The sequence below is a fragment of the Oncorhynchus mykiss genome, chromosome 18 (assembly GCF_013265735.2).
Source record: "Oncorhynchus mykiss isolate Arlee chromosome 18, USDA_OmykA_1.1, whole genome shotgun sequence".
NCBI lineage: Eukaryota > Metazoa > Chordata > Actinopteri > Salmoniformes > Salmonidae > Oncorhynchus > Oncorhynchus mykiss.
Genome location: NC_048582.1, coordinates 40,228,041 through 40,242,670, shown reverse-complemented (window position 1 = coordinate 40,242,670; position 14,630 = coordinate 40,228,041). Strand labels below are relative to the sequence as shown.

Genomic DNA, 14,630 nt, shown 5'->3' with positions numbered 1-14,630 from the left:
ACTCTAATTGACTCAGCAGCTAAGGTAATTTAGTAGTTCTAGCAATGGCAAACCAAATGTCAATCGCTAGGTTTAAAAAAAAAAGACATCTGGAGGAAAAGGAGAGTGTGTCAGAAAATAATTCGGATCAATCTACCGACAGCTTCCAGAATGAGACACTAACAGGTGGTGCCAGGATAGAAACAACCGCAATCGCCATCACAACCACCAATGCCACGTTGAGCCAGGCATGCTTGCCTACCCTACCGTCTTCTCTCGTTCTTGATGCTGGGGGTGAACCTGCAGTAGGTCCACCGACAGATTTGTCTGCCGTTGATGAACCAGCATGTCAACCAAAGCTAGCAAAGTTCCCTTCAAGTAATGATAAATGGCAAATCACGCTGCTTCTCTTCAAGGTGGTATGACCAGTTCGTGTGGATTGAGTATAGTAAAGTAAAATATGCAATTTATTGTAAGTTTTGTAGGCACTTTCCTGTCGAATTCAGATTTGTACGAGATGGATTTAAAAACTGGAAACTCACAATAAATATTTTCTGCAAACACGAGAATAGCAAATTATTTGCTTGTGCTCTTGCAAAATGTGAATCCTACAAGGCAACCCATGGGCCTAGAAGTTGTGGGACTGTGTTGAACCAAATACATGGTGATGCAAACATGGATTTTATAGAACGAAACCGTGCACATGTTAAAGTGGTCATAGATATTGTTCTAATGTGTGCAGAGCAGGATATTCAACTCAGAGGGCATAGAGAAACCGAAGAGGCAACCAACAAAGGTAACTTTTTAGAAATCTTCAATTTCATCTCAAAGTATGACTCAGAAATACTAAACAGGCTTAATGAGCTACCTCACAATGCCACGCTTATGAGCCCCAAAATTCAGAACGAGTTGCAGGAGTGTGCAGCATCATTGTTACTGTGCAGGATAAAATATCAAGTTAATTCTGTGCCTTCCACGTATTTTGCCATACTAGCAGATGAATATAAAGATCAATCTAAATGAGAATGTATTGCTGTGTGCATCCGATACATTAATTCTGGAATGAATAAAGAAAGAGCTGTTGGGTTTATGGAAACCGCTGATTTGTCTGCACAAGGAATTTCTCGGAAAATACATGAAGTGTTGCAACCCCTGGAGTTGGATCCCACTCTGTGTGTGGGTTTTTGTTTCGATGGCACTTCAGTGCCAGGGAACAGAGAAGGGGTACATGTCCTACTAAAGCAAACATTTAAGCAAGCGGTGTATGTGCATTACAACTCCCCCACCATTTGAATTTGGTTCTGTGCACCTAGGCAAAAGTGTCGGGACATGTCAGTACTTTTTTTGACACAGTAAACCAGCTACACACATTCATGAGTGGATCCCACAGACATGCTGGATTCATAGAAGTACAGAAAGAGTTGCATCCCGATAGACCATGTATCGAGCTAGAAAGATCCACAGATGTACGTTGGAGTTCAAAATCAGGGTCTGTGAGTAGTGCTGTTACTGCTAGATCTCATTTTAGACGTTCTTGCAGATTTTTCAGAGGCTTGTGGACAAACCAAATTCGAAGTCGATGCCCTTTTACAACAAAACCAGAACAAGAAGTTTTTATTCCTGTTAGTCACGTTTAGTAAATTGTTTGACACTAGTGATTTTGCTACGAAGGGATTACAATGCTCTACATTATCTGTGACGGACCTGTATTGGTTTAATTGAAATCCTCAAAAGCAGCTTTTCTACATTCAGAGATAACTCAGGTGGAGACTTTGATAAACTTCTCAAGCTAACTGAAGAGATGATGATTAAGCGTGATATTAGTAATTGGGATGGGAGCGCATCACGGCAGTGAAAACTGCCTGTAAAATTGGCAGACAGTGTAGTCACAACTTCATTAGGGAAAACATCTAGCATCAAGAGTGGCAGTGACCTGAGGAAACATTTAAACAATATTCTAGACACACAGATTACTGAGTTAAACTCAAAATTTCAAAAAGACACATTTGGGATCATGCAAGCCGGCAGCCTCCTTTTCCAGAGAATCCCAAACCTTTTCCAGAGAATCCCAAACCTTAAAGAGCAGCTGAAGACCACATGCGGTCATTATACAATATCAATTGAGGATGCTGAATTCATTGTTTTTATTCAGCAGTTGAGTCGCAAAATGAACATGGGAAAGAGTGACCTTTTCCTCCATAATGAGTGTACTTGACAGCTGCCCTGATGATATTTTCCCTAATATAAACTCTCTGATCATTATCACACTTCCAATGACATCATGCAGTGTGGAGAGACTTTTCTCAAAAACTAGGATAAAAAAATAATTTCTGCACATCAATGACAAGCGCCGGGCACCACTTCAGTTTGCTGTCTTTTGAGCGTGAACTGACAGATACATTGGATTACGATGAAATCATCACCATATTCAACTCAAAGCCTCGCCGTCTGCGCCTTGTGATGTAGGTCACGCCTTATGATACATCTACTAAAGGTAAGGTACCTTTTTATAGTACTACTGCCTGCAGTGGTATAAACGGTAACATCAAATACAGGCTTGTTCGCCCATTGAGATTAAAGTGCGCCTGAAGATGAGTTTTATGTTGTTGGCAAGTTGGCAACTGGACTAAAGTTACTGTCTTATTTTAATATGCTGGGATTGGTAATTATTTGTATATGTAACGAGATTGCTCCAAGTACTATGCACTAGTATAAAATGATTGTATTACGAAATAATATACGGTGCACATAGCAAAATAAATGTAATAAACAAGTAGAAAAAATGCCTATCCAAATTTTTCTAGGCCTATCCCAAAAAACAATTCTGGCTACACCCTTGGTATATAGCCTCATTATCGTTATTCTTATTGTGTTACTTTTTATTATTACTTTTTATTTTAGCCTACTTGGTAAATATTTTCTTCTTCTTGAACTGCACTGTTGGTTAATGGTTTGTAAGTCAGCATTTCACGGTAAAGTCTACACTTGTTGTATTTGGCTCATGTGGCAAATAAAGTTTGATTTGATAGTCATTTAGTTTAGTTACCTTTGCTTTCTTGGGCACAGGAACAATGGTGGACATATTGAAGCATGTGGGGACAACAGACTGGGATAGGGAGAGATTGAATGTGTCCGTAAACACTCCAGCCAGCTGGTCTGCGCATGCTCTGAGGACGTGGCTAGGGATCTCGTTTGGGCCGGCAGCCTTGCGAGGGTTAACACGTCTTACTTACGTCGGCCACGGAGAAGGAGAGCCCACAGTCCTTTGTAGCGGGCCGCGTTGGTGGCACTGTGTTATCCTCAAAGCAAGCGAAGAAGGTGTTTAGCTTGTCCGGTAGCACGACGTCGGTGTCTGCGACGTGGCTGGTATTCCCGTTGTAGTTCGTGATTGTCTGTCAACCCTGCCACATGGGTCTTGTGTCTGAGCCGTTGAACTGCGATTCCACTTTGTCTCTATACTGACGTTTTTCCTGTTTGATTGCCTTACAGAGGGAATAACTACATTGTTTGTATTCGGCCATATTCCCAGTCACCTTGCCATGGTTAAATGCGATGGTTCGTGCTTTCAGTTTTGAGCGAATGCTTCCATCTATCCACGATTTCTGGTTAGGATAGGTTTTAATAGTCACAGTGGGTACAACATCTCCTATAGCCTTCCTGATAACCTCAGTCACCGTATTAGTATATTTGTTTATGTTTTTCTCTGAGGCCACCCGGAACATATACCAGTCCGCGTGATCAAAACAATCTTGAAGCGTGGATTCTGATTGGTCAGACCAGCGTTGAATTGTCCTTAGCACGGGTACTTCCTGTTTGAGTTTCTGCTTGTAGGAAGGGGGGAGCAAAATCGAGTGTGATCAGATTTGCAGAAGGGAGCACGGGAGAGGGTCTTGTAGGCATCGCGGAAGTTGGAGTAGCAGTGGTCGAGTATTTTAGCAGCGCGTGTACTATAGTCAATGTGTTGATAAAAATTTGGTAACGTTTTCCTCTATTTTGCTTTGTTAAAATCGCCAGCTACAAGAAATTCTGCCTCAGCATATGTGGTTTCCAGTTTGCATAAAGTCCAGTGAAATTCTTTGAGGGCCATCGTGGCATCGGGTATATACACGGCTATGACTATAACCGAAGAGAATTCTCTTGGAAGGTAATTCGGTCGGCATTTGATTATGAGGTATTCTAGGTCTGGTGAACTTTTGTTCACTTGAGTTCCTGTATGTTATCACAATCACACCATGAGTAGATAATCATGGAACACACCCCTGTCCTTCTTCCCGGAGAGATATTTATTTCTGTCTGCTCGATGAACTGAGAACCCAACTGGCTGAACAGACTCAGACAGTGTATCCGAGTAACAAACATTTCTGGGATCTTTTATTTCAGCCCCTGAAACATGGGACCAACACTTTACATGCTGTGTTTATATTTTTCTTCAGTGTATAATGACCATTTGCAGTGCTTGAATTACAGCAACTGGTAACCAGTTATGGATGCTTTATCTAAATAGTGAGAAAAGAGTGTAGTAGTAGTGGGGGCCACCTCTGGCTTCTGGAGGTCTCAAAAAGTTCCATCATGTTTGATGACACACAGGTCCACGTTACTTCCAGAGCCCAGGTCGTTCATGATGCCAGCTGGTTCATGATGCCAGATGTTATGGCTTCCCGCACAAACTGCTTGGCCTCCTCCTCCTAACAAAATAAACACAGGCACAAAAGGAGTTAGTTGGCCTACATTTGCACTATTAATGTTATTCTCCCGTGAATAGATATAGGTAAAGTTACATTCATATTAGGTTTATAACGATCTTCGAAAACAACCAATACTGCAAGGTCACCAGATCCTGAACTGGAAAAAAATCATACTAACCATACGAACATATCCAGACATGTTCTTTTATCTTTCATCTTCCAAGATGTCCTCACTCTTTCCTCTACAATTGTCTTCATTCAAACTCAGACACAGGGAGCGCAGAGGAGGAGGGAATTATGTTTACATACTACATTATGAAAAACACAATACCATCTTTGTGTATCTAACAACTCCTCAATGTCACAGGGAAAGCATACAAATTGATAAAAAAATAGTGAAGATTAATACAAACCCATGGTGGTGAATGGGGCCTTGTTGACTGAGCCAAAGGGGCCCACTGTGAAGATATGTGGGCTAGTGCAGTCTACCCCACCAAAAGCAGCATGGCACTGTTCTGACCGCTGTGCCGGCACTCCAAAATAGACTGACATGGTTAAAAAGCCTAATAGATAAATTGTTTTCACTGTCCTGTTATTTTAGTGAATGGTAGACAAGGAACTGTGTATCACAGTATATTTTGAACCCAAATACAACATTTTCAACAGCAGCCAGAGGCGTACACTTCTGTAAATGGAAGCTGACTCAAATCAATTAACACTGCATAACAATAACACCCACTGGTGCGTTCAGAGGTCCATTTTGTCCCTTCGCTAATAAGATCAACCTCTGTCAGACAAAACATTATTATGTAGACTAGAAGGTCACCTGAAAGTAAAGTCCCGTAACATGCAGCATCTGTTGATTGCAGAGCCGGATTTGAGTGCGGCATACTGTATCAATTGTCTATACCAGCTGCAGTGCCAGTTTCACAGGTCAGTGTGCTGCTAACAGTTACCCTCCCCGCTGTCTAACTGCTGGCTTGAACCAAGGTTCTGCGTCGCAGCACACGTGGCCACCCTGCTTGACAACGTTACCAACTGATTGAGCCACTTAAGATGTCCTTCTTGAGTGGCCCCAGCCGAGACATTTGAAGCGTGCTGTAGAGTGAGCTTTTTTCCCCCTCTGTTACACGAGCTCCACAGCATCTGTGGGAGAGGGAACCTCTCTCTATGTTTCAGGGACACCAACGGTCACAAACCAACACAACAGAGCAAGACAGGTTCTAAGCTTGTCTTAATTAGGTTCAATCATATACACTGCTGATTTGAAGGTAGGACAGTGATGTATTTCAGTGTGGACTGATGGTAGTCGCAGTCTTCAGCCTCTAGTTTTTGCCAACTGAATTGTCTTGAAACGTTTGTGCAAGGGGACTTACGCATGTTGCATGTGTATGCATGGCATGCACCTCCTGTATGTGAGAGAGTATTTCCCTCTTTGTTCCCTCCCTCCCTCTCTCCCTGCTCCCTCCCTCATTGTTGGTACTGATATAGTCAGTTGGTACGTGGATTGTTGTCGATAAGTCACCAAACTTATGGGACAGGCGAGGGGACAACACTGTATCTCTAACTGACAATGCAAACTTGAGAAAATATATATTTTAGATATATATTACATAAAGAATATACTTAACAAAAATATAAACGCAACATGTAAAGTGTTGGTCCCATGTTTCATGAGCTGAAATAAAAGATCCCAGAAATGTTCCATATGCACAAAAAGCTTATTTCTCTCAAGTTTTGTACACATTAGTTTACATCCCTGTTAGTGAGCATTTCTCATTTGCCAAGATAATACATCCACCTGACAGGTGTGGCATATCAAGAAGCTGATTAAACAGCATGATTCTTACACATGAGCAAGTTGTGCTGGGGACAATAAAAGGCCACTTTAAAAAGTGCAGTTTTGTCACACAACACAATGCCACAGATGTCTCAAGTTTTGAGGGAGCATGCAAAACTGAGTAGTATTTCTGTCTGTAATAAAGCCCTTCTGATTGGCAGGGCCTGCCTCCCAAATGGGTGGGCATGGCTGCACCTCTGCTCAGTCATGTGAAATCCATAGTTTAGGGCCTAATTTATTTATTTCTATTGACTGATTTCCTTATAAGAACAGTAACTCAGTAAAATCGTTGAAATTGATGAATGTGGCTACATCACAGTTATCTCACGAATGTCATGTATCTCATGATTGTTACACTTCCAATATCAATATACTGTATAAGTATTGTTGGATATTGAAATGGACTTTGGCTGCTGCATGTACAACAAATTCAGTAAATGGTACAGTCTAGTCTAAGAGTCTAGTCTAATCTGCCTAGTTTGGTTTGGTGTGTGCCACCTCTGTGTCTGCAAACTGGTTACTCTAGTTTCACCTTTCATAACAGTTTACCTCTGCTATTTGATTACCACCAGTATGTTTGATATCCTCTTCTCTGTCAGGTCAACATGGTGACTCACCATCAACATGTGTTACCTAAGGTGATGCTGGCGATGAGGCTAGGAAGTTGTGCTTCATTTGCTAAGACTATTCTCAAATAACTACACCAGAGCAAGTCTGTGTACAACCAGATAAGGTGTCTTTGGTTCAACCAGATAAGTAGTCACAAGACCCGGGGCTTGGCTTGGTTTTTCTTGGTGATGTGTACTAATGTGAAAGAGAAAGCAGAAAGGCAGAAGGGACTTACAAACGTGGTGTGATTGCAAGCCAACTGTTTCGGTATGGAGTGGTTACACAATTGCCACTTCACCCATGTCAGATTTAGATCAAGATGTCGGCCATTTTGGGATGCCAGGAGGTCTTGAGATGAAATGGCTGCTGGTATTTCCCCATTGTGCTCTCCCTCCCTCCTTGGCAGTGGGTAGGTGGATTGTTGTTAATAAGTCACCAACCTAAAGGGACAGGAGAGGAGACAATACTGTATGTCTAACTGACAATGCAAAGACACTAACTAAGTGAATACTTGAAAACACCTGCAAGTGTTTTCCCTGATCAGTGTTAAGGATTCTCAAAAGGAAATGTTCAATATCGGTATGAGACTCGACTGCGGCCATTTCGTGGTGATGTGTACTAGTCACAGATCTGTTCATAAAATGGTTGCCAGTATCGCCTAAGGTCTATGTGTTATTAGCCTCTGGTAGGGGGAGGTGGAGTACTGACATCTTGCTGTGGCTTTGACCATGGTGCAGCCAGGCAGACTGCCAAAAACATCTGAAAAAATAAAAAGGGACGGGCCTCTAGGGACTTTCCAAGACTTTGCGCTCTGTGTGGTGAAATAACAAATATTCATCCCATACCACAATAAAATGTGCTTATATATATTTTATCTCTAAACCAATGCTTAGGTTGCACTTCGCCACAAAATGGCTGCCGGTAAGTCTGTCGCACTGATACTACACTTAGACAAAAGCGTTCACAACAATGGACATGGATGTGTACAGGAGTGTCAGATTAAATTAGAGGGGGTTTAGTGAGAAGTTAAAATGTTTAATAGATGATTTCTTCTCTTGGATAGGCAGTATAATAGACCTTTGCTCCAGAACATCATGTTTTCATAACGAGGGTCACTCACTGCCCCTCAATTTATTAATCATACATTTCCTTTTCTTTTTTTTTTTACAAAATCAAATAAAGTGAAGGGAAGAAAGAGACAATAAAATGAAATCAAAACAACTCAAAATATCACCAACAGAAGTGCCCATCTTTTATGAAAAAGACAATCTATAACGATATCCAATATTTCCATTGAATTGCAATTTACAGTATATTAGGAGGTAGTGAGTATTGCTCAGAGTGAGAGTAAGAAAATGACATCACTATTTACAGTTCAAACATTAGCATTGTTTTGTCAATGTGACATGTCGTCTTCCGTGAACAGTCTCTCTCTTAGTTTGTAGTAGCTCCCCTTCCTGTCCATCAACTCCTGGTGAGTGCCCTGCTCCTGGACAGTCCCCTGGTCAATCAGAATGATCTGATCTGCCCTCTCAATGGTCTTCAGCCTGTGAGCAATCACCAGCAGGGTCTGGGAGGGGCAGCTAGCCAGGGCCTCCTGGACCTGAGAGAGTGAATTGAGTGAAACTGCTAGCTAGCGCTAACCCTATTGAGAATGTAAATGCTAGCTATATCTACGTAGTATGTACGTGAAACCAATAGCACTAACCATATTGAGAGTATGAACGATGGAAGGCTAAAGCTATATGGTTCATGTGAGGAGGGATGCCATACCATGTGTTCACTCTCCGTGTCCAGTGCACTGGTGACCTCGTCCAGGATGAGGACCTGTGGCTCTCTGATCAGAGCTCTGGCGATGGCGATACGCTGCTTCTCACCGCCGGACAGCTGACCACCCCGCTCTCCTACATCTAATAGATGGACAGACAGACAATACATTTATCGAGTCTCTCCTTGTGGTCATCCAGCAGTGATATACAGTACCAGTCAAAAGTTTGGACACACCTACTCATTTGAGTTTTTCTTTATTTTCACTATTTTCTACATTGTATAATAATAGTGAAGACATCAAAACTATGAAATAACACATATGGAATCATGTAGTAACCAAAAAAGTGTTAAACAAATCTAAATATATTTTATATATGAGATTCTTCAAAGTAGTCACCCTTTGCCTTGATGACAGCTTTGCACTCTTGGCATTCTCTCAACCAGCTTCATGAGGTAGTCATCTGGAATGCATTTTTTTCAATTCACAGGTGTACCTTGTTAAAAGTTAATTTGTGGAATTTCTTTCCTTCTTAAGTGTTTGAGCCAATCAGTTGTGTTGTGACAAGGTAGGGGTGGTATACAGAAGATAGGCCTATTTGGTAAAGACCCAGTACATATTATGGCAAGAACTGCTCAAATAAGCAAAGTGAAACAACAGTCCGTCATTACTTTAAGACATGAAGGTCAGTCAATCCGGAAAAAGTCAAGAACTTTGAAAGTTTCTTCAAGTGCTGTCGCAAAAACCGCCAAGCACTATAATGAAATTGGCTTTTATGACTGGCTCGCCACAGGAAAGGGAGACTCAGAGTTACCTCTGCTGCAGAGGATAAGTTCATTAGTTGCACCTCAGATTGCAGCCCAAATAAATGCTTCACATAGTTCAAGTAACAGACACATCTCAACACCAACTGTTCAGAGGAAACTGCGTGAACCAGGTCTTCATGGTCGAATTGCTGCAAAGAAACCACTACTAAAGGGCACCAATAAGAAGAAGAGACTTGCTTGGGACAAGAAACACGAGCAATGGACATTAGACCGGTGGAAATCTGTCCTTTGGTCTGATGAGTTAAAATTTGAGATTTTTGGTTCCAACCGCTGTGTCTTTGTGAGACGCAGAGTAGGTGAACGGATGATCTCCGCATGTGTGGTTTCCACCGTGAAGAATGGAGGAGGAGGTGTGATGGTGCTTTGCTGGTGACACTAACAGTGATTTATTTCGAATTCAAGGCATTTAACCAACATGGCTACCACAGTATTCTGCACCGATCCCATCTGGTTTGCGCTTAGTGGGACTATCATTTGTTTTTCAACAGCACAATTACCCAACACACCTCCTGGCTGTGTAAAGTCTATTTGACCAAGAAGGAGAGTGATGGAGTGCTGTATCAGATGACCTGGCCTCCACAATCACCCGACCTCAACCCAATTGAGATGGTTTGGGATGAGTTGGACCGCAGAGTGAAGGAAAAGCAGCCAACAACTACTCAGAATATGTAGGAACTCCTTTAAGACAGCTGGAAAAGCATTCCAGGTGAAGCTTGTTGAGAGAATGCCAAGAGTGTGCAAAGCTGTCATCAAGGCAAAGAAGGGTGGCTACTTTGAAGAATCTAAAATCTGAAATATATTTTGATTTGTTTAACACCTTTTGGTTACTACATGATTCCATATGTGTTATTTCATAGTTTTGATGTCTTCACTATTATTCTACAATGTAGAAAATAGTAAAACAAAGAAAAACCCTTGAATGAGTAGGTGTGTCCAAACTTTTGACTGGTACTGTATGTAATATTCCTATTTGTCATTGATCATGGGCCAGTGTACCTGTGTCGTAACCTTTCTCCAGGTGGCTGATGAAGCTGTGGGCATTGGCTCTGCGAGCCGCTTCCTGTACCCTCTCCAGAGAGCAGTCTGCCAGACCATAGGCAATGTTGTCCTTAATGGACCCAGAGAACAGAACAGGTTCCTGGCCCACCATGGCCACCTGGTAAGGCAAAACCAATCACCAACCAGCCAATCAAAACAAATGCAGTGTTTCATCTCCTGCGAAAATTCTTGTAAAGTTGGTAGCCATAAAGGCACAGTAAAGTAAGTTATGTTGACTGCTATGCTTACTCTAGAGATGTAAAAGTGGCTATATCTGTGTAGGTATAGTCTTATGACTTTGCTGTTCAGGTGTGTTGCTAGTGGTGCTGGTTGCTGTCTATATTACCTTCCTGTGTAGGTAGTGGTGCTGGTAGCTCTGCAGTGGCAGTCCGTCCAATAAGATCTCTCCCTGCTGAGGCTGGTAGAACCTCTCTAGCAGACTGACACAGGTGCTCTTCCCCCCTCCTGACGGCCCCACCAGAGCAGTCAGCTGACCCGGCCTCAGCTCCAGAGAGAAGCCCTAACACAAGCAGAGAGCCAATGACACACTACCTCAGCAATGGCACAAGGAAAGGCAAAAATGTGGTGATGATGAAACTGCCCGGTAGGATTGCCTTGTGTTTTACCCTCCTCCCAGGTGAGCTTTACCTGCAGTACTTTGCGTTCCTGGCGGGTAGGGTAGGAGAAGGAGAGGTTGTGGAACTGGACGTGTCCAGTCAAGGTCTCTGGTTGGAGTGTCCCCTTGGTGCTGACCTGGGGCTCTCTGTCCAGATACTCAAACACCTTACCAGCTGCCCCCACTGAATTCAGCATGTCGCCAAAAATGTAAATCAAAGTCTGAGAGGGCAGAGGGCAGATTTATTGTACATAATTGTGTCATCGTAACTCAATACATGTTGGTCTTTGGACTAACAGTTTCCACACTATTAAAAATATGTGTTTTGTATTCCCTAACATTGCTATTTCTCATCTCTATTGCAACTTTTACATGATGTACTTAGTAATAAATGCACTGCCATTAAACTTGTAATATTTATTCACCTCTTAATGGTCGATGGAACATTAATGGTTGTTGATAAGACATTTGCCTCGCTGGGGCTGAGACACATAGATAAAGTAGCATTAGCGTACCCTGATATTGTCTGCCAGATCAGACTGGTAGAGGATGAAAGAGACCAGGTTGCCAGTGCTCATCTGACCTCGCTGAATAAACAGTCTGCCATAGTACAGCATGGCCACCTGCATTACCAGCGCTGTTAGCTGTAACACACAAATACACAGTACGCGCACAGAAGATCACAAGAACTGTTGACCGGCAGTTTGCCTTATTCTTGATCAAATAAGAAGCATTTAAGTCTTCTGAGCATAAGGGTACAGGGAGTGATCCCTGCATACTCACTCTTCTCAGGAGCAGGTAGACTGCCCTGACGGTGTCCCGCCTGGTCTTGAGATTGTGGGTGTCCATCAACCTGTCGTTATAGCGACCAGCCTCATGCTGCTCAGTTTTGAAGCTTCGTACGGTCCGGATTCCTGCTACTGTTTCCCCCGCTGCCTCGTTCGCCCTGGCTATAGAGTCCTGCACCTCCTTAGAGAGCCTCTGAGGAACAGTCAATCCACAATAACATTTACTAGACTCTATTTTATAAGGTTACCCAGTACATTTAGCAGTCACCATCTCATGTACTGTATTTTCACACCAAAAATGTCAGGGTCTTCTGAATTAGATCATTTCAGCGAATCATTGCAGGGACCAGTATATCATTTCAGGACCTTCTGATCTGGACACAAACAACTCTTAGAAAAAAGGATTCCTAAAGGGTTCTTCTGCTGTCCCCATAGAATAACCCTTTTCAGTTCCAGGTAGAACCTCCGTATAAAAGGTTCTACCTGGAACCAAAGGTGTTCTAAAAGGAACTAAAAAGGGTTATTCAAATGGTTATCCTATGGCAACAGCCGAATAACCCTTTTAGGTTCTAGATACAGTGTACCATACCAGGTAATAGTTGTCATGGACACTTTGCAACAGGCCGGTGACGGGCGTCTCCATCAGCATGAGCAGAGTGAGCTTCCAGGACAGGCTCATCATGAGCGACAGCATACCCACGGTCTTAATGAGGGTCCTCAGTAGGACATTGACATTTAGGGCCACCGCCCGGGCCATCAGAGTTGTGTCTGTGGACAGCCTGGACGTGATGTCACCTACGAGAGTTCAGATATGAAAGTTGCAACTCTGTTGAATAACCAATGCACATAGAAGAACAAACAGGTGGGGTCTTCAAGAGACATTCAGCCACGCATCAGAGTACAGTCCATTGGACGACAAAATAAGTTAAATAGAAAGTGCATTTCAATTACAGTAATTTCATGAACAAACAAGGGTGCCACACATTCAAGCAAGACATCAGATTGCATACTGATCATTAGTTACTGTTTGGGATAATCATACACATGTTTCTACCTGTCTTGATGGTCTCAAAGAAGCCAATGTCCTGCTTCACCAGGGCCCCAAACAGTTCTACTTTCATTCGAGAGGTGAAGCTGTTGATGGCACACATGAAGAGGCCTCCTCGACAACCAGCACTGAAAGAGCTGAAACAAACATACACCATAAGCTACAGCAGTGTTTAAATAATGTTAACTTGCAGCAGCGAAATCAGTGTATTCAATAACATTTACATACATGCATTATACATACTACAATATGCAATGTGCAAAATTGATAAAGACCGTAGTGGTGAAAAACAGAAGCTCTCTGTTGTGTCTGCTTACCTTCCCAAAGAGTAAAGTCCCATAAGGATGATAGCTGTGAGAAAGTTATTCCACTTGTACTGGGTACCCAAGATGTCAATCACCTTTCCAGTGTAGAATGGGATGAACATCTCACCTGAAAACACACACCACCACCACCACCATCATTATCATTGAAATCTTCATAATCTTCATCATACTCACCATCATCATATAATACTCAGTAATTGTCTCAAAACAACAATGAAATACTTACAAAGGACTGCCAGTGACAGGAATATAAACGCCCCAACCAAAAGGAGGGTGTCAGGTCTGTAGAAGTGGAGGACTCTCATGAACAGCACTCGTGCCTTCTGCGTCTTCTCTTTCCCGTTACTTTCTCCATTGCTGTCAGGGAAGGTTGTCTCCCAAAATAAGGCTGCTGCAGCTGCTGCCGCGGTACACAATAGCCACAAACTTGGACCCCCCAACGATCCACACGCGCTCTCCGTTGAACCTCCATACAGTATCAGTCGCCCTGTCTCATAGACCGGGGCAAGGAAACAGTGCACCGCTAACCAGCGCTTGAATACGGGTTTTATCGATCCTAGTGTGAGTAGCGATAAACCGAGTAGTAGAACTAATCGAATCCCCGATACAACCCATAGACGTACCACATTTCCGAAAGTATCAAATGTTTTTGGTCCAGTTTTGGAAATAGATTCGCCAAAACCGGGTGCGCAAAATGTGGTTATGTCAACGCATAGAACTACAGCCACAGCGAACGCGCACGTTCTAAGCATCATTTTTATAGTCTAAAATGTGTTTTAATCTATAACCTATGAATTAAAAGGTGAGAGATGGCAAGTCCCCGAATTCGTGAAGATCCTTTCCTCTGAAATAACTTTTTCAGTTGTTTTCAGAGGCTACGTTTTAGTTTCAGTTTCAATTTCCGATATGCCCTAACCAGAGGGGGAATTCTATTCCACAATAGTATGCACTTTTCCATTTAGCTTGTATTCTGTGCCATAATAAATGCCAGACAATAATGCTCGCACACTTAGCTTTATCCTACACTCTTAAAAAAAAGTGTGATCTAGAATCTAAAAGGACTCTCCCCATAAGAGAACCCTTCTAAGAACCTTTTTTGGTTCCAG

The 14,630-nt window shown here is 42.5% G+C and overlaps 1 protein-coding gene and 1 long non-coding RNA gene across 2 annotated transcripts; both read right to left on the bottom strand.

Moving 5' to 3' along the window:
* Nucleotides 1–4,244: 4,244 nt before the first annotated feature.
* LOC118941049 lies at nucleotides 4,245–6,274 on the bottom strand. Its single transcript, XR_005037329.1, has 2 exons — nucleotides 4,843–6,274; nucleotides 4,245–4,664 (listed from the first exon to the last, which is right to left on the bottom strand). It is a non-coding gene; the product is annotated as an uncharacterized LOC118941049 (long non-coding RNA).
* A 1,860-nt stretch (nucleotides 6,275–8,134) lies between these two features.
* LOC110496230 (antigen peptide transporter 2) lies at nucleotides 8,135–14,416 on the bottom strand. Its single transcript, XM_021572003.2, has 11 exons — nucleotides 13,751–14,416; nucleotides 13,516–13,630; nucleotides 13,205–13,335; nucleotides 12,740–12,945; nucleotides 12,146–12,343; nucleotides 11,878–12,006; nucleotides 11,395–11,583; nucleotides 11,093–11,266; nucleotides 10,705–10,864; nucleotides 8,887–9,023; nucleotides 8,135–8,716 (listed from the first exon to the last, which is right to left on the bottom strand). Exons 1-11 carry the CDS (start codon nucleotides 14,277–14,279, stop codon nucleotides 8,510–8,512), a joined length of 2,175 nt encoding a protein of 724 aa, XP_021427678.2. The 5' UTR covers nucleotides 14,280–14,416; the 3' UTR covers nucleotides 8,135–8,509.
* Between the last annotated feature and the right edge of the window lie 214 nt (nucleotides 14,417–14,630).

What these genes read in the sequence shown, in the direction of transcription:
- LOC110496230 (XM_021572003.2), bottom strand. Translation starts at nt 14,279, where the DNA reads ATGATGCTTAGAACGTGCGCGTTCGCTGTGGCTGTAGTTCTATGCGTT. An exon ending in GGACTTTACTCTTTGGGAAG is followed by an intron (nt 13,336 to 13,515) that starts GTAAGCAGACAC and finishes TGTTTGTTTCAG; the next exon opens with CTCTTTCAGTGCTGGTTGTC. An exon ending in AGGAACGCAAAGTACTGCAG is followed by an intron (nt 11,267 to 11,394) that starts GTAAAGCTCACC and finishes TGCTTGTGTTAG; the next exon opens with GGCTTCTCTCTGGAGCTGAG.